We start from the raw sequence: 18216 nt of genomic DNA, 5'->3' as shown, positions 1-18216 counted from the left end.
TGAGTTTGAAAAACTGTTTTCTTCTAAAATCTCAGTTATAGTTTTTAAAGGTGGCTAGAAGATGATAATTCAGGATTTGCATTTGTAATTTGACGTGTCGAACCAAATAGTCAGAAATGAACTATAAACGTCTTTACAGGACAGTTAAAAAGATGCATTTCTTCGCTATATTTTTGTTTTTGTATTCAAATGAAATATGCCGCCTTTTCATTGGCATTTAAAAACATTGCAATTCAACTCCAAGTGATCTTTTTTTAATAAAAAAAAAATCCAGGCTTGCATTGGTGTAAATGTTTTTAATTCATCAGAATAAAAGAGTGCAAAAAAAGAAAGTTCTGGACATGAATTTGTACAAAAAATGTGCCATAGAGATAATAAAGTTGGATGGGTGTGTAAAATATACCAATATGTCCTTCATAGGTGCACTTAAAAGATATCTTGAGTAAAAATTACTGATAAATTCAGATTTACCTGTCTGATTTAAAAAAAACAACAATTTGATTGCATTCTCTAAATTATGGGTTCTGGTTTAAGAAATTATGACAATTTGGTCATATTTGCTACACAAGGCATTATAAAGAAGAGATGACAATAACAGTAAAGGACAGAAATAACAGACATGAGACAAAGGCTAACAGGAACAGTGACGACACGTCTCTTAATGGTTATGTTTATCAGAGAGAGAGATTTTAATGTGTTTGGTCAGTGCTATGTTGGGGATCGGGACGTTGTCATGCTGCAGGACAGGATCCTACGCTGACTGCTCCGCTGACCAGAGCAGCTTTACTGAAGTTCACGTGGTTGTTGTTGATGGTCAGGTTCCTCATACAGCCTACGTAGGGCTTCGTGGTGGCGAGGCTGTCTGGGAGGAGAAGATCTGAGAGAAAGGAGAGGTCAGGGTGAGATTAGCAGAAAGAAATGATGGCGGAAGAGTAAAGAAATGTGTAGTTTCTAACCTGGAGCTCCTCCGATGAACACTGGCTTCCTGATATCCGTGGCGCTGGACGGCAGGGGTCCCTTCACATGGTTGACTTGAGAGTCCACGACCAGCTGGACGGTGTTGGCGTCTCGAATCACTGAAACAAGCAGGACAGAACAGACTGCTTTACTAAACTCTTATGGAGTGCAGTTTTCATTGAAGAGTCAACAACTGAAGACAAGAAGAAGGCAGAAGAGGTGGTCCAGGCTGAGCAGCACATTTCTACTCTTTATATTTGTTGCTGTTTTGATTGAGAGCTGGTGGTGGAATTTACTACTTTACTGCACATTTCAATGGGTTATTCATAGCTCAGTCACGTGACCAGCGCAGCGGCCCAGTGGGCAAAAAGCACTTTGAACAGTAGCAGCTGCCACTGACTGCATGGTGTCCAACTTTAGACTTCTAGAAGTTTCCTCCTCTGTTGTTCTCAGCAGCTTAACACAGAACAACAGATCTTCATCATCACAAATGGACATAAAGAGCATGGTCAGTCAAGTTTAAATCACTCAAAGATCAATCCTGATCCTTCACACTTAAAGCAGAGAATTTCAACCTAACATGGGGATATAAAGGCTCACAATCATCCCTTTAAACCAAGAGGACTCAAAACAGGATGACACAAAAAAGAAAGACTAAATACAGATAGAGAATCACACTACAGATTACTGTAGTCTCCTCTGAGAGCTCAGCAGTAAGGCACAGACACATCTGATGGTGTTTCACTGTTCTGATGTGGTCAGAGGTGAGTAAGGTGGACACATCTGCTTTACTCAAGAGAAAAAGCAAGTAATTACCTAAAAAAATGTCTGCTATTATTTATCATCTTTTTAATTTTCAAACTAAAAAATGCCCAAATGTAAAAAGTAAGACAGTAAGAAATTACTGTCATCAGTCCAGTAGATTTACTTTAATGATGTCAACAAACACAAATTTGAAGCTGCTATTCAAAACTCATGAACACACAAAGTAAAAGAAGTTTTAATGGAGTACTTTAAAGGTGTACTAAGAAGAGTTAACCATCTTTTCATTCTTCAAATCTCAAACAATTTTTTTCTTCATAAATAAAGGGGACCTGCAGTCTAATAATGCTTTATAGCTTATGTATATTCTTATGCTCTACAGAGTTTCTTCACTCTCAGGCTCACCTGTAACACCTCTGCTCACCTGTCACACACCAGCCTCTGCTGCTCTATCTCCTCCTCCTCATGATGCAGCTGTACATTCACCATGCATCAGACAATCTCCTACAGGGACTGCAGAGTCTTTGACACTCTTTTTTTTTTTTTTTTTTTTAAATTTGGCGTTTATTTACAGTTACAGTCAATAGTTTCAGCATGTAAGTTTTGTTTTCTCCGAATACTTTCACTTTCAAGCAGGAGCTGAGCGTGGATGGGACGGGGGTCAGACCAGTCAACAGTTAATATAAAGGGTCAGCGCTGCTGGTGCATAGTGGAAATGAAATGAATAAATCATACTGGTCCAAAAGTGCGTCGACCCACCGGGAAACACCTGGTATACCAGATAGAGAGTCCATCCCGGCTTGCAGTCTCCATTGTAAACAATCCAGCATGGCTAAGGGGGCAGCTCTCTGCATGACGGTGTGCTCGGCAAGCGAGTGGTACAAGCTATTTAAGACTCTAGGAACTCCTGGTGAGTCAGTTCATGTCGACAGCAGGAGAAAATACCTTCAGTCTTATCTGGCATCATCTGAAAGCTGAAGCTGCCATTCAAAAGTCTCTGTCCTGTATCCATTCTGCTCGCTTACACTGCATCACGACAGTGCCACATCCTGATCTGGCAAATTAAGGGATGGGTCAAGGGTCACACAGAATGTGCATGCGTTAATCGTGCAACAAAAAAATTAGCGGGGTTAAAAGTAATTTGAGTTAATGTGATATTAATACGTTGACTTTGACAGCAAAGATGCTCTCAGCAAATTTTTGGAGCATTCAGTATCGTTGAGCTTAGATTAGAGAATTGTTTGGACATTATCTGTTGTGTTTTGGGTTGTTGACATGAACAACTAAGCATTTTTATCCACTTGTGTTGATAAAGGTATTTACATTTTGAGAAATAGCCCTGTATGGTACATTTAGAACAGATAAAAAAGTGCTTTTAATTTGTGATTAATCTTGTGTTTACTATGAAATTTGTGAGATTAATCGCGATTAAAATTTCTAATCTATTGACAGCCCTAATATTTAGGGCTCTGCAGGGGGGGTTGGAGTCAATCCCAGCTGTCATTGGGCGAGAGGCAGGGTACTCCCTGGAGTGGTCACCAGTCAATCACAGGGCTGACATGTAGAGACAAACAACCAGGCATGCTCACATTCACACCTACAGTCAATCTAGAGACACCAATTAACCTAATGAGCATGATTTTAGTGGTGGGAGGAAGCAGGGGTACCCAGAGAGAACCCACGCGTGCATGGGAAGAACATACAAACTCCGCACAGAAAGGCCCTGACCAAGAAGCAAACCAGGGACCTTCTTGATGTAAGGCAACAGCCCTAACCCCTGTGCCCCTGTGCAGCCAGTGAAAATATTTTCATCTGCCTAAAGGTGGCCCAGCAGAAAAAAGTTTGGGAACCGCTGCCTCAAGATAACTCTCTTCTTCTCAATTGGAATCCGTATGGAGATCTGGCATCCATTTATCTAAACGTGTCAACATAAGATTTATGCTTATCTTTAATATAAACTATATACTAAGATATCTGAGAATGCCTCTGATTTCTGTTGGTATAATTTTAGTTCACTATTTCACTGGTTCTGAGTCAAGTCTTTGTGGTCAAAGCTGCACACCACTATGTCAGGGATTTGTGGCACAGAGCTCCCACTGTTTGAAGAAATAATGGATTCCCTCCAGAAAAGAAGTTCAAGCTGACCAACAAATCAAAGTAAATGATGCCTCCCATCTCTTATCTCTTTCATGTTCCATTAAATGTCCTTTAAGTGTTGTACTTAAAATCTTACCAGTGATTTTGTGCCAGTTTCCATCACACAGACCCTGTCTGGGCGTCACCTTAGTGCTAAACTCATTGGACCTCTCATTAACAATGACCACCACCTGAAAACAAGCACACAGTTTGATTTCGTTGTGAGTGAATGCATTTATGATAACCAAGTTTTCTGGATCATCATGTGAGTGACTAACCTGTCCTTGATGGAAGTACATGGTGGCATTTCCCTCTGCTGTGCGAAAATGCATTAGCACCCCAGACGCCACACGGGGGCGCACTTCCATCACCAACTGGAACATGAGCTCGAGGTTAAATGATTCATCTGAGGGAGAGAAGCAGAGGGAAAAAGATAAAGTGAGAGCCGGAGTTTTATCTGCTCCCAGCCTCACCTTTTCAACACATTCATCAGCCATGACTCTCTGTGGAGCGTGTGTGTGTGAAATTACTGGACCGGTCCAACAGCTGCAGCCCACTTCTCTTGTTCTTTGGGGTCTTACCCTCCTCTCCTTCCCCCCACTGGAGACACAGTTTCACAGAGTTTCACCACAGCTGCACTGAGGGTATCATATTCCCGCACCCACCAAACTCTCCCCATGCTCTCAAAGATGGTGAAAGACCAGAGGGGCTTGGAAGGTCTCCAAGAGGAAATCTAACGAGCCATGTAATATAACAGATGTTCAGTTTGCAAAGAGTTGCAGCTCCTGCCAAATGTTCACCGTGTTGCATTTAGAAGAGAATGACTTAACATCAAGTCTTTGCAAACCTCAAATTCCCTCGCTTCAGACTCAAACTGCAAAAAAGGACAATGAAACGGTGGAAATCCTGTCAGAAACGTACCTAATATGACATAGCCTCCCTCCTCAGAGAAGTATGTCCCCGCCTCAGAGCGGCCCTCGAAGCATGGAGTGACCCCGAAAGTCTCTGCTTTGGAGGAGAGCCACTGCCCATCAAGCTGAAGGTTCTTCAAACAGCCGGTGAAGCTGTGCAGAGAGTTTCTCTACAGAGGCACACATGGAAACACATGTCAGAAGTTTAAATAAACGTTTTAGAGCGGGACTTATAAGGAAAGAAATGTAAGGAATGTAAAAGATGGAGGAAAACTTAAATTACTGGAGATCAGGTTTAGCTATCTAAAATCAAACACACCCGTCTCAGTTGAACTTTGGATCAACCTAACAGCAGACAAGAGCCCGCCCACTGAGTGGGACTTCCTGTCAGCTAAGCTATCACTAAAGCTAGCCTTCTGGTGGTGGCGTCTGCCTGTCAATCTATCTGTCAATCAAATGAGATGTGCCAATCAGTGTGCAGTGAGGTTCATCTGAAACCAGGCTGTTAAGCAGTTCATTTCAAATGTAAAAAACGGCTTTTTAACAGGTGTTGCGTACGTGACTTCTGCAAGTGTCCCTGCAGCCAGCCTCCAGTGGACACTTGCGGTATTGCAATTTGGCTTAATATTTCATGACTGGAGGCTGCCGCTTGGAAATATCCTGTCTTTTTACTGCTGTACTTCAACTTAAAGACTGCAATAAAATGCCTCACGTCATTTGCATATTTGTGCCATTACGAGTAAATGATATTATCTACCTAATGTTAATCTGCCCACATCGTTACATATTTTAGACTTAGGATCATACCTATCCAGCATTTGCACCCTTTGCATGCCTTGCAATCATACCCTGAATGCACACGAACTGCTATGTACTAGTTTAATTACAAGAGCTTGTAGATATTTAAATCGTAATCTTAAAAAAAAAAAAAAACATCAGTTTTATTTATTTCTCTACTGAATTGAGAGCAAAGCTATGTGTGAGCACACTTGGCCGATAAAGCTGATTCTAATAAAGCTTCCAAAAAATAAAAATAAAACAAATGGCGAGTGAGTTAATTGCACATTTAAAATTTTTTCTGGACTCCTTAAGCCTTAAAACTTCAGAAAAAAGTTCCAGTTGTACTGTAGATAGGATCAATTGTGATTAAAAGCTCCATTCCTGTGTGCCAATGTTGTATTTTAGAACTTTTTGTGATGTTTTACTGCTCTGAAGATGCTTTTCTGTAGAGATAACTGGAGTAAGGAGTCATAAGGGGAGCTGGATGTGTGCTGGTACAATCCAGGATGACTCTAAAGGGTTATAACTTACTGGGAGTCCTACCAGGTTGCTGTTTGATTTAACTTTTAAAAGAAAATTCATTTGAGCCAGTCTGTGTTTGCTTTGAACATGAAAACATCCCCACACGACCTGGACCCTGTACCTGAATATTCTTCTGGGCTCTCTCAGGAGGAACTCCTCCGACGTAGATGGGACTGCTGACATGCCAGGAGACGCTGCTTCCCTGCGCTCTGTCTTCCAGCACTGTGAGCCCATCAATTATTAAACGCCCCATACTTCCATCACGGATAAAAATAACCTTCAGCGGGGAGGAGAGAAGAGCTTGTCACTGCAGAAACTGTTGACACATAACTGAAAATGCAATCAGCCATGCATGCACCAAGATCAAAAGAACTTACGTTGTGCCATGTACCGTCATTGTATTTCTGTTCACTCCTCACTCTGACCCTCTGGTCTGCCACGTTGAAGGTGAATACGAGCTTCCCGTTGGCCAGGAAGAGAGCCATGAAGTTGTCTTCTTGGGCGTCAGATACATAAAAGATGAGGCCGAAGGATGAGTGCGTCTTCAGGGACAGGGAGAAGTGGGACCTGGGAGGTGGAAGGTGCATTAAGTCATGCGTGCACACAAAGAAAGCCTTGGAAGAGGACATGCAGAGTGAGCTTTAAAAATACTTGACCTTGACTTCTTATAAAGAGTTGTTTGCTTCACATACCTTTCAGAGAACGAGTCTGGGAGGTCCATGTAGTGCTGCCTGCTGTTAGCAATGCCGCCATAGTGGAAGGCTTGGCGGGCCGCTCTGGGACTTGAGGAGAGGTAACAGGGCTCGATATTTGGCTCTGATGGCTCCTGGTCATCACTCTTCAGTTCCATCAGGCCCAGAGGGAGGCTAGACCTGTCCCTGTTGACCTGGAAGAGAGATTTTTATGTCAGGAAGGCTGAAATCACTGCAGCTACAGGATAAAAAAATTGATACTATTGTTTTGCAGAGTTGTACGGAAGCCCATTTCCCCCATTTCAAAAAGAAAACTGTCAAAGTTAAAAAAGGGAAAAAACCCAAACCCCCCAAAAAGAATCCTAAGTCATGATTATGAGATAAAATGTAAAAATAAAGAGATACAAAGTCATGATTATGAGATAAAAACTAAAGATAAAGAGATACAAAGTCATGATTATGAGATAAAAACTAAAAATAAAGAGATACAAAGTCATGATTATGAGATAAAAACTAAAAATAAAGAGATACAAAGTCATGATTATGAGATAAAAACTAAAAATAAAGAGATACAAAGTCATGATTATGAGAAAGAAAAACAAAATTTTGAGATAAGAAGTCGAAAATACGAGATGACCTTTTCTTGGCTTTTTATCTCATAATTAGAATTTTTTTATCTCTTAATTATGATTTTTTTAATCAGAATTTTGACTTTTATTCTCATATAGTCGACTATTTACGTCATAATGATAACTTTTTGCCTCATAAGGGTGATTTTTTTCATCTCACAATTATGAATTTTTAACTGATTATTATAAATTTTTATCTTCTAAATAAGAGTTTGAACCCATAATTATGACTTTTTTTAACTCCTATTTAAGAGTTTTATCTTATAATTTTGATTTTTTTATCTCATAATTATGACTTTTTATCTTATATTTAAATTTTATCCCAAAATTGACTTTTTATCTCAAAATGACTTTTTAAGATCTTATTATGATTGATTTTTTTTACTCTCATAATTGTAATTTTTTTTTTTATCTCATATAAGATTTATATCTCATATTTATGACTTTTTTTATCTCATGATTATGATTTTTTAATCTAAATTATAACTTTTTATGTCATGTTTATGATTTTTCATCTCATAAATTTCACTTTTTATCCTATATTTATGACTTTTTAGCTTATAATTTAGTTTTTTATACTTATAACTGTTGATCTTATTATTAGGATTTTTAATAACATATTATTGAATTTATATTGCATAATCATGACTTTTTTTCTCATAATTTTGACTTTTATTACATATCTATGACTTTTCATCTCAAATTTGGATTTTTTTTTTATCTATAGTATTGACCTACTATCACATGTTCATATTTTTAATATCATAATTAGGATTTGTTTTCTCATAATTTAGTCTTTTTATCTCATAATTTAGCTTTTTATCTCATAATTATGATTTTTATCTCAAAATTATAACTTTTTTTCTCATATTTAAGACTTTTTAGTTTTAATTTTTTACTGTTTTTAAATTTTATTGCCTTACTTTAACTATTTTCTCTTTTTAAAGAGGTGTAAATGGGCTTCCATAGAGTTGCTTTCATGCCAGAAAGACAAAAAAATTAACAGAAAGACTAAAAAACTATCAATTAAAGTTATATTTGAAAGAAAAACTACAGATTTTCAAACAGAAAAGATGTTTTCACCCTAGAACAGAGGTGGGCATCATCATGTTGACAGCAGCATTCTCTCCTCAGCCCTCACACTAACGTCAGAAGAAAACAGCCTCCTTGTGGACAGGTCTTTTTATTTACCTGTGCTTGGCTCTGTCTGGCTCTAGAAGTGTGATCTCTGTGCCGCGACAGCAGAGCGGCCGGGGGACGTTGGACCGGACAGTCCTGTAGGGAGGTCTGGACATTTTCTGGGTACCGCTGGAAGTCTTCAGGCTCAATGTCCCGGTCCTGTCTGCAGAAACAGAGACGAGAAAGAGGCAGTGAGAAAAGCTGCAGACTCACTCTCAATACACCGAAATATCCTCAGGCCATACTGTCAGATTCAGAGGCTTGGTCCTTTTCAAACTGTGATGACCTTGGTAAATCTCCACTGTCATAATAACGGATGTTGGTCTGATATCAGCTGAGAAGTTCCACATGGTCCATGGACAGGTGTCAGGGTGCTTTAGAAGCAAACCTGTTCAGTTTAGTTTAAAAAATCTTGGGTCTGTTTGCAAAGTGAGTGCAGTGCAGGACTGGACCAAGACTGCTTGAGGTGGGACTGATATTTTTGGAAGCTGGTTTAGTTGTTTTGCAGGAAGAACAAAAATAAATCTCTATCCAGCCTAACTGCAGCAAGCACTGTGCTTTTATGCGATAAATCCCAAAGATACCAAAATCAGTCAGACATTGGTTAAAAACAGTTTCCAGACCTGAAGGATCTTAAATCTGATCAGGCTGTTGTCTTAATTAGACATACTAGAAAGGTAATGAACATCCTGTGAAATTATTTGATCTGAGATCACTTTATTATTACTCTTTACTCTCTCTGCACCTCACTGTGACACACACAGCAGGGGTTCTAAATGTGAGGGTCAGGACCCGCTTGGGGGTCACGAGACACTGAGAGGGGGTCATCAGATGCCTACAAAATAAAATATTTTTTAAATGATTTGAAACTGTACATTTTACACATTCCTATGAAAATATATGCATCAAATTAGTTAAAATGTTTAGAAAAATCTATAAAAGGGAGGTCAATGAGAAGGTCTACCCGGATACTTGTCTGGGCCCTTGAAACACCCAGAAAGAGGGCCTTCCTCAGTTCTGATTTACTGAAAGTATCAGTGAAAGTGTGTTGGATCGAAAGCATTGGTGCTAGTTTCCTGAATAACAGTGCCCTTATTTTGGAGCTGAAAAGTGTGTCAAACTTTTATTGGGTTAAAATGCTTAGAGTATGTATTTGTGCCACTCTGGAATACTTCTCCTGCCCATTTCTGCCACTATTATTTGCCTCTTTTCATCAGTTTTTGCATAATTTGGACCCATTTTTACCCCATTTTGCAACTTTACACCAATTTTACCAAATACCACCTGTTTTCATCCCTTTTTTGCAGATTTTTGCAAATTTGAACAAATTTTCACCACTTTTAATCCCTTCTGTCAATTTTAAACCCTTTCCACTACATTTTTCTGCTTCTTTTGTGGCTTCTAAACCAACTCTAGTCATTTTCTGCCTATTGTTGCGACTGTTGAAGCATTATTGCCACTGTTAATGCTGTTTAATGCCCATTTTGCCAATTTCTCCCCTTTTAGTGTCTTAGTTAACCCCCTTTACCAGTTCAAACCACTTTTTCCCAGTTTCTAACGCCCATTTCACCAAATTTTCCACTCATATTTGCCACTTTAAACCCATTCCTGCCACCTTTTAATCTTCTTTTACCACTTTAAATGCCTGTTTTTTTTCTACTTTCTAAATCACAAGAACTTTGGACAACATTTTCATTGCACATCACACATTTTAGACTAGTTATAAATGCTCTAGTGTAAACACAGACCAGAGTTGACATAGTTATGCAACAATGGACCAAACTGGCTCATGATTCAGACCAGAGCAAACAAACTGTAGGTATGAAAGCACCCTGAGAACATGGGACTTTTATTGAGGAAACCAAGATCATGTTGTGTATAAAAGATAAAGTCAAAGTTCCTTTAATAATCTGACATTTTCTCTGGCATTTCTGATTTAATAAACCATGGCAGATGGAGAGTGATGGGAAAAACAGGGAAAGGACAGAGAGGAAGACCTGAGGCAGTGGGTCTGGGTTGCAAACATACTGAATATGCATTTATTGTGTATGAAATAATGTAAAGTAAGCTGAGTGTTATCACAGGATTAAACCCCAACATTGTAAGTAGCACCATGAAGTAAATAATTAAGGTTAAAGTTTTTTATTTCTATGGATGGACATGATTACAGACAGTCCTCTAAGCAGGACCTGCTTCCCTAGAGGCTGCCTCTTTTCATAGTCATGGTTTGTACTGTTTAATGAAGGTCATTCATTTCGATAAAAGTGACCGTAATCAAAATTAGCTAGTTGGAATCAAGAATTAAGCACAGTCTTGCAGTTATGGATTCCAATAGGTTTAGCGTTCTTATTCAAACCCAGATAATGATAATTTTTCAAGACCTAACCACATATATGTGTGCATTAAGGCTGCATCCTTTCCCCAGTTTAAGCAATATACTAAATATTTGTTTGGGTAAAACTTTCTAAATGTGAAATATTTCTTCTCAAGTCTGATTAATGCTGATTAACTGACTTATTTATAATATTTTGTGTTATTTATATTGCAAACTGAGTCCTGCATCTGCAGCAGAGGCTTGGAAACCAAGGAAGTAATATTTTGAAGCTTAAGGCTGCTGACCATGCTGCTATATCCCAAGAGCTGTGAGGGGAACATGTTGCCATAGCAACTCCACGTCCTAAGATCCATCTTTGAGTCCCTCAGAGGGACAGGGAGCACAGTGCCCATGTTAAGCAGTCAAATCCTGAAAAAAGCTCCAACAGTGGAACAGTCTGGGCAGAAATAAAGGCGCAAGGTCTATATACAGTGGTATGACTCTATACACTCAGCTGTAGTGACCGCTCTCTGAGGGTTTACCTGCTGATGTAGGCGTTGCTGATGCAGCCTGTGAAGTTCTTAAAGCTGCTGCTCGGTGATCCTCCGTAGTAGAACGTCCTCACTGCAGGACCTGATGAGGATCTGGAGGCTGAAGCCGGACGTTTCTTCTCCTGCTTGTCTTTGTCGTCAACCAGCAGCGAATACCTGCAGACAGTAAGGCCAGTCAGTTAATTATTACGCCTGACAGTGCGCCTTCTTTTCTGACTGGCACATACACTATATGGACAAAAGTATTCAGCCGCCTGCCAGTTACACCAGAGCATTTATGAGGTCAGACGCTGATGTTGGACCAGAAGGCCTGGCTCAGACTCTGCGTTCCAGTTCAAACTAAAGATGCTCAGTGGGGTTGAGGTCAGGGATCTAAGAGGGCCACTCAAGTTCTTCCACACCAAACTCATCAAACAATGTCGCTGCTTTGTGCACTGAGACACAGTCATGCTGGAATAAGAGGACCTTCCCTAAACTGTTGCTGCAGAGATTGAAGCATAGCACTGAAGCATTAAGATCGGCCTTCACTGGAGATAAGGAGTCTAGCCCAAACCCTGAAAAATAGCCTCACACCATTATCCCTCCACCAAACTTCACAGTTGGCACAATGTACTCAGGCACAGGGATGTAGCTAGTGATTTTGGGCCCTTAGAAGGACAATTACACAGGGCCCCTCTCAGCTGACCAACCAAGGGAAAAAAATGTTGCGTCTTTGTATGAACATCTAAGCATTTTAATGTATTTTTTTTAACGATTATTTCCCAGCATTAATGAGAAATATTTGTACTTTCCTTGTATCATTACCTTCACATTGGTTTATGTGTTCATCACCCTATTCCAAGCTATGAGACAAAATATAACATTTTAGCATCCCAATCCCTGCTTTAGGAAAATGCTTACAAAACTGCATTTGTATATTTTTTCCACTTACCTCTCAACTCCTCCTCACACACTTTTGCTTTCCTCTTTTCTTTATGTTGCTCTCCACCCCTGGTTTCTTTATTTACTCTATTAGACAGATATTTCAGTTTTTTGACCAATTCATCAAGTTGTTTATATATTTAATAACGACACAAATTACCTGAGTCAGTAAAATAAAAGCACACTTTTAACTCAAGGCTTATCAAGGTTCCCCCCTTCTTGTGGGACCAGGTAATCAGTACCCTCCCCACTCTATGCCCATGGTCAGGCAGGTAATGTTCTTTTTGCCATCCACCAAACCCTGACTCACCCATCTGACTGCCAAACAGAGAAGCGTGATTCATCACTCCACAGAACACATTTCCACTTCACCACAGTCAAGTATCAGTGCGCTTTACATCACTCCATCACACTTGGCATTAGACCTGGTGATGTGAGGCTTGCATGCAGCTGCTCAGCCTTAGAAACCCATTCATGAAGCTCCTGCTGCAGTTTCTGGGCTTACATTAATGCCAGTGGAAGTTCAGATCTGTTGGATCAGCTATGGAATCAGCAGAACGTTGGCGACTTTTATGCACCATGCAGCTCTGACCCTGCTCTGTGATTTTACGTGGTCTTCCCATTCCTGGCTGAGTTGCTGTTGTTCCTAAATGCTTCCACTTTCTAATAATATCACCTACAGTTGACTGTGGAATATCTAGCGGGGATGAAATTTCATGATCTCTTTTATTGCAAAGGTGGCATCAATCACAGTACCTCGCTTGAAGTCACTGAGCTCCTCAGAACGACATACTTAGTATCATGAATGTTTGCAGATGAAGACTGCATGGCTAGGTGTTTGATTTTATACACTTGTGGTAACTTGTCTGATTGAAACACCTGAATTAAATAATCAACAGGTGTGGCCAAATACTTTTGTCCATATAGTACATATACTGTATATATACCTTCATCTCTCTTGGGTGCTTTCTGAGCTCTGCAGCTGTGAGACTAAAAACTTACTTCTGAGTATTCACTGAGGCCATCAAGAAGTGCATCCTTCCATCGTTGTATTGTTTTTTATGGGATTTGACTCGAGTGCCTCTGCAGTTCATCACCACAGCTCCGTTCTCCACAGAGATGCTGAACTCATCGGACTAAAGAGGGAGAGAAATTATGAAAACAGCAGGAAAAAAGAAAAGAAAGAAATACATGGTAAATTTATGATCTGGATGTGTTAGTCCACTTTTTTACCATGATTAAATTTTCCAACCCAACCAAAGTAATTCTTGCTTGATATCCTGTGTAAAGTCAGACACTTATGGTATGATGACAGTACCCCTTCACTGTGGTAGAAGAGAAGTCCGCTGGGCTGCAGCGTCCTGAAGTTGAGTCCTCCCTCGAAGCTATCGAAGGGTGAAATCTTGGCTGTTGATCCCAGGTAGCCCTCTCCAGTGAAATAGGCTTTACGGGACATCTGTCACAATACAAACACATCTCACTCTCATTATTTTCAGTACCTTCACTCTCTGCTCGGCTTACTGCTCACTGATCTCAAAACGGTAATATTGATCGACTTGAGTGAGAGCTGTTGAACTAGAACAGCTGATTATTTTCTCTCCCGTCAAAGTGTTAGCTCAGGTTTGTGTGCAGATGTGTGTGCACTTCACTTCTAGTCCATACCAGCAGCCATGCAGCTCATTAACATCAGCACAGTGTGGATTGGTCTGGAGGACTTACAAATGACTCCTCTGGGCAGCCGCTGCTGATGCCGATGGTGCCGGGCTCCTCCAGGAGGTTGAAATCTTTTTTCTGGAACTGGAAACCTTTAATGCAGCCTTTCAGGCCCACCACGGAGGACAGCTCAGGCCTGTGGAGACACAGTCTGTTAAAACTCTGTCATACTCTCTCCTGATTATCCCTGCTACACCAGAATAACAGTAAAACATCTGTAGCACAGCTGTAAATATCGTTCATAAAAACACAGCTCTGCTGTGATGACTTTTATTCCTCACAGGTTCACTGAGCTCACCTGGACTGAAGAATACTAGAGGGAGCTCCTCCTATGTAGATATCTGCGAAAGGTAGAGTGGTTTTAGGATTCTCCATAGATTTAATGTGGCTCTTATCCACCAGGAGGATGACCTTCTTCGACTGATGGTAGATCACCGACACCTGTGGAAAAAGACCGGCGATTATGGATACCAGCCACATTAACAGGCAGCTCTGATCGTTACATTAGAGGAAGAAACCTGCCTCGTGGTATCGAGCATCATTTATTTGGAGTTTAGGAAGTTTATCCTCAAAAACTTGAGGCCCACTGCTGAAGCCAAAGTCATACATGAGGCGCAGGTAGCCATCCTTTAACTCCAAGAGGAAGAATTTATCCTACAAAGAGACAAAATACAAAAGATAATGAAAAAAATAAACATGTCTGCCATCGTACTTCACTGATGCCTAAAAAAATGATACTTTATAAAATGTGTGACTGTCCTACAGTATATTCATTTCTAGTCTCTGGTTTCACCTCTTTGACCATTAGGAACAGGACGCCGTTGTTCGCCACGGTTCGGACTCCAATATCAAACCTGGTGACGACCCCAAACTTTCCTCTCCTCTCGATGTTGTTGATGAGAGCATAGCCCGTCCCGTCAAACAGGTAGCTGGTTATACGGCTCTGTGAAAACGCCAACTTGTACCTGAGTGAGAAAACGGAGATGTTAAGTTTGTTACTTGTGTTGTTAAAAATTAAATTTTCATAATAACGTAATATATATAAGCCCATTTCTGCCATGAAGAAGAAAATAAAGCATATGAAAGTTGGGTAATTGTTTAAAGAAATATCCTTATGGGATTTTGAGAAAATGATCACCAAGTATGGTATGGATCAAGTATGAAACAAAAAGTGAAATTATGGGGCGCAGGTGGCCTAGTGGTTAAAGGCGCAGCCCATGTACCCAGACGGCCCGGGTTCAAATCCGGCCTGAGGCCCTTCATCGCATGTCTCTCCCCTGCTCTTGTACCCGTTTCCGACTCTATCCACGGTCCTCATCTATCACATGAAGGCACAAAAACGCCCAAAAACAAAAGTCTTAAAAAAATCATCTTATCGTTATGACCTGCTATCATGATTTTAACTTTTTGATGCATAATTATCACTACCTTTAATTTTTTTTGACTAATAATCCCATAACTGTATAATAATCTCCTATCCCACAAGTTTGACTATTTATTCATAAATTGACTTTAAACTCATATTTTTGGCTTTTTTTTATCTCATAGATCTGACTATTTATCTCATAACAGAACTTTCTCTTTATTATCACTGTCTTATTGACTTTTTAACTTTCTAACTTGTAATTTCGACATTTAACTCATAAATTTGTCTTGTAATATTATCATTTTGACTCTCCCCCATAGTTTTGACTTCAAACTCATAAATCTGTCTTCTTATCTCATAATTTTGACTTTTTATTTATTAATTTTGACTTATTATGTCCTATTTTTTTTTTACTTTTTTCTCATGATTGTACTTCCATCTCATTATAATAACATTTTCTCATTAGTTCAACTGTTTAACTCCCCCCCAAATTGCACTTTTGTCTCATTTGTTGACTTACTTTCTCAAAGTATTGACTTTCCATTCATGAATTTGACTTCTTATCCCATAATTTTTAAATTTAACTCATAAATTTGATTTTTCTAATCACATAAATTTGCCCCTTTTAACCCAGAATTTTGGCATTTAACTAATATATATATATTTTACTTTTAAACTCATATTTTTGACTTTTGTACTCATAATTTTAAAATTTATTCTCAAAATTTTATAAATTTTAAATTTATAATTTTAACTTTTTTTCTTCACAATTTTGACTTTTAACTCATGAATTAGATTTTTAATCAAATAAATTTGACATTTTAACCACAAAATTTTGGCATCTAACTCTTTTTTGACATGTTAACCCAAAATTTTGACTTTTTAACTTGTAATTTTGACTTTTAACTCAAAAATGTGACATTTTAACTCATAGTTTTGACCCCTAAATTAAAAATGTGACTGTTTTACTCATAATGCTGATGTTTTATCCCCTGATTTAAACTTTTGACTAATAAATTTGACTTTTAATCACACAAGTATGACTTTTCAAAACATAATTTTTTCTCATAACTACCAAACTTTCATATTTTTTCTTTTATAAGAGGGTAAAATGGCGAAACATCCAAAAGATCCTGTAGTTAAAAAACTTTTCACATCATGAGATGGATATAAACCATGCAAAGGTGAGATAACATCCTCTTCTAACATTTTGGTGACTTTAAACACAAAGCTGTCAGCTGTTATTCTTTTATTGGCTGACAGGTATATGCTGCCAGGGAAAATTACAATGCAAAAGTCACTGGTAATTGCTCAAAGAAGTTTCTATTTTCTCTGTTAGCTTTATGCTAACACATAATGGAAAGTGCTATTATGTGGCTAGCAGACTTCGCATTACATCTGGTAATTTTAATGAGATGCTATTTATAAGTAATTTGTCTACTAAGTAAAATAAACAAAACTGTCCTTTCAAACTAAAACCTAGTTCATACTGTACTCTGTGATAAAAGCACTTACACATCTGATATTTACAAATTACAGCAAGTAGACTGTGAATGAAATCTTTTAGTGTGTGCCAGGCTTTACAGGTTAAAAACCAGCCTCTCTGATACTGCACAAAAACAGCCCCTGGTGCAGCTTTTGTTCTAATAGCAGATATATTTGACCGTGTTCTGCACTGGGTTACGGTTTAATAAAACTGCATTAGATTTGAAAAGTATACATGATATTATCTTTAAGTTGTGCATATTCTTGCAGCCATATTTTGAGATGTGTGGCCCTGAAGCCTCACGAAGACTACACAGTGAAAACAAGTACCTGGGGCACGGTGCTGATGTCTCCACATCCAACTCGTGAGTCTCTTTAAAGTTGTACAAACTGATCACGTCGTTGTTCAGAGATCCCAGCTCGATGCAGCCCACAAAAGGAGCCAGACTCAGAGGAGGGGGGAGCTAGTTCATTAAAACAAATAAAATACACAATCACTAGAATGAAAAAACGAAGACCTAAAAGAAAACCTGAGCTGGTAAATATTTGTGAAAGGCGTTACCCTGACGTCTGGCGGGACTCCACCAACAAAGAAGACGATATCCTTGGGGTCAATGTCAAACAGCGAGTCGGTGCCTGGAGCCTCTCCTTTCTGGATGAACTTCTGCTCGTCTGTGGAGGTCTGGCTGGGAATGGTCAGGAAGACTTTTCCATGTCTGCCAAGCCTGGAGGAAACAGCACAAAGAAGGGCGAAGGTTCAGCATCACTTTACATAAATCTGGGCCAGAGAATCAGAGTGGGAACATTCATGTATTTCATACACGAAATCCTTTACAGGAGCAGATGGGAAATATGCTCTAAATCCATGTTTTTATGTCTATGTGTAAGGGCTTTTTATGAAGTACAGCAGTGGCTCTCAACCTTTTCAGCCCATGACCCCCAAATTAAAGGTGCCAGAGACTGGGGACCCCCACTGTAGCTGAAGGTGGTTGAACAGCCATGCACATTCAAGAACAGTCAACAGATCTCTTTTTAAAATCATATGAACAGTATATAGCCTTCTTAAAAGTTATAATCTATTTGTTAAAAACAAACAAACAAACAAACAAAAGGATAAAAATTGGTTAAAAATCAGAAAAAAAGGTTAGTAACGGCAAAAGAATTGTGGAAAAGGTGATGAAATTGGATCTTAAAAGTAGCAGAAATGGGTTAGAAGTGTCAAAGAATATAAAAGAATGGCAAAAAATAACTGAAAAAAGGCAAAAATGGGTTACAGTGGCAAAAACAGGCATAAATAG

General features: G+C 39.1%; 1 protein-coding gene across 1 annotated transcript in view; it reads right to left on the bottom strand.

Annotated features, from left to right (window-relative positions):
• Positions 1 to 281: 281 nt before the first annotated feature.
• Positions 282 to 18216, bottom strand: part of lama4 (laminin, alpha 4) — a 70861-nt gene continuing 52926 nt past the window's right edge. The window contains exons 23-40 of the mRNA XM_041805471.1: positions 17481 to 17643; positions 17249 to 17382; positions 14861 to 15032; positions 14590 to 14721; positions 14366 to 14508; positions 14074 to 14203; positions 13673 to 13810; positions 13357 to 13490; positions 11425 to 11589; positions 8581 to 8731; positions 6761 to 6954; positions 6446 to 6635; positions 6190 to 6345; positions 4777 to 4936; positions 4134 to 4261; positions 3953 to 4046; positions 957 to 1076; positions 282 to 877 (exon numbers count right to left, since the gene is read on the bottom strand). Coding sequence (XP_041661405.1) covers positions 732 to 877; positions 957 to 1076; positions 3953 to 4046; positions 4134 to 4261; positions 4777 to 4936; positions 6190 to 6345; positions 6446 to 6635; positions 6761 to 6954; positions 8581 to 8731; positions 11425 to 11589; positions 13357 to 13490; positions 13673 to 13810; positions 14074 to 14203; positions 14366 to 14508; positions 14590 to 14721; positions 14861 to 15032; positions 17249 to 17382; positions 17481 to 17643 — 2650 coding nt within the window. The 3' untranslated portion in view covers positions 282 to 731. The remainder of the gene's footprint in view (positions 878 to 956; positions 1077 to 3952; positions 4047 to 4133; positions 4262 to 4776; positions 4937 to 6189; positions 6346 to 6445; positions 6636 to 6760; positions 6955 to 8580; positions 8732 to 11424; positions 11590 to 13356; positions 13491 to 13672; positions 13811 to 14073; positions 14204 to 14365; positions 14509 to 14589; positions 14722 to 14860; positions 15033 to 17248; positions 17383 to 17480; positions 17644 to 18216) is intronic.

The sequence above is a fragment of the Cheilinus undulatus genome, linkage group 14 (assembly GCF_018320785.1).
Source record: "Cheilinus undulatus linkage group 14, ASM1832078v1, whole genome shotgun sequence".
Lineage (NCBI taxonomy): Eukaryota > Metazoa > Chordata > Actinopteri > Labriformes > Labridae > Cheilinus > Cheilinus undulatus.
The sequence above is the reverse complement of the archived record's forward strand: the minus strand, read 5'-3'. Positions and strand labels throughout refer to the sequence as shown.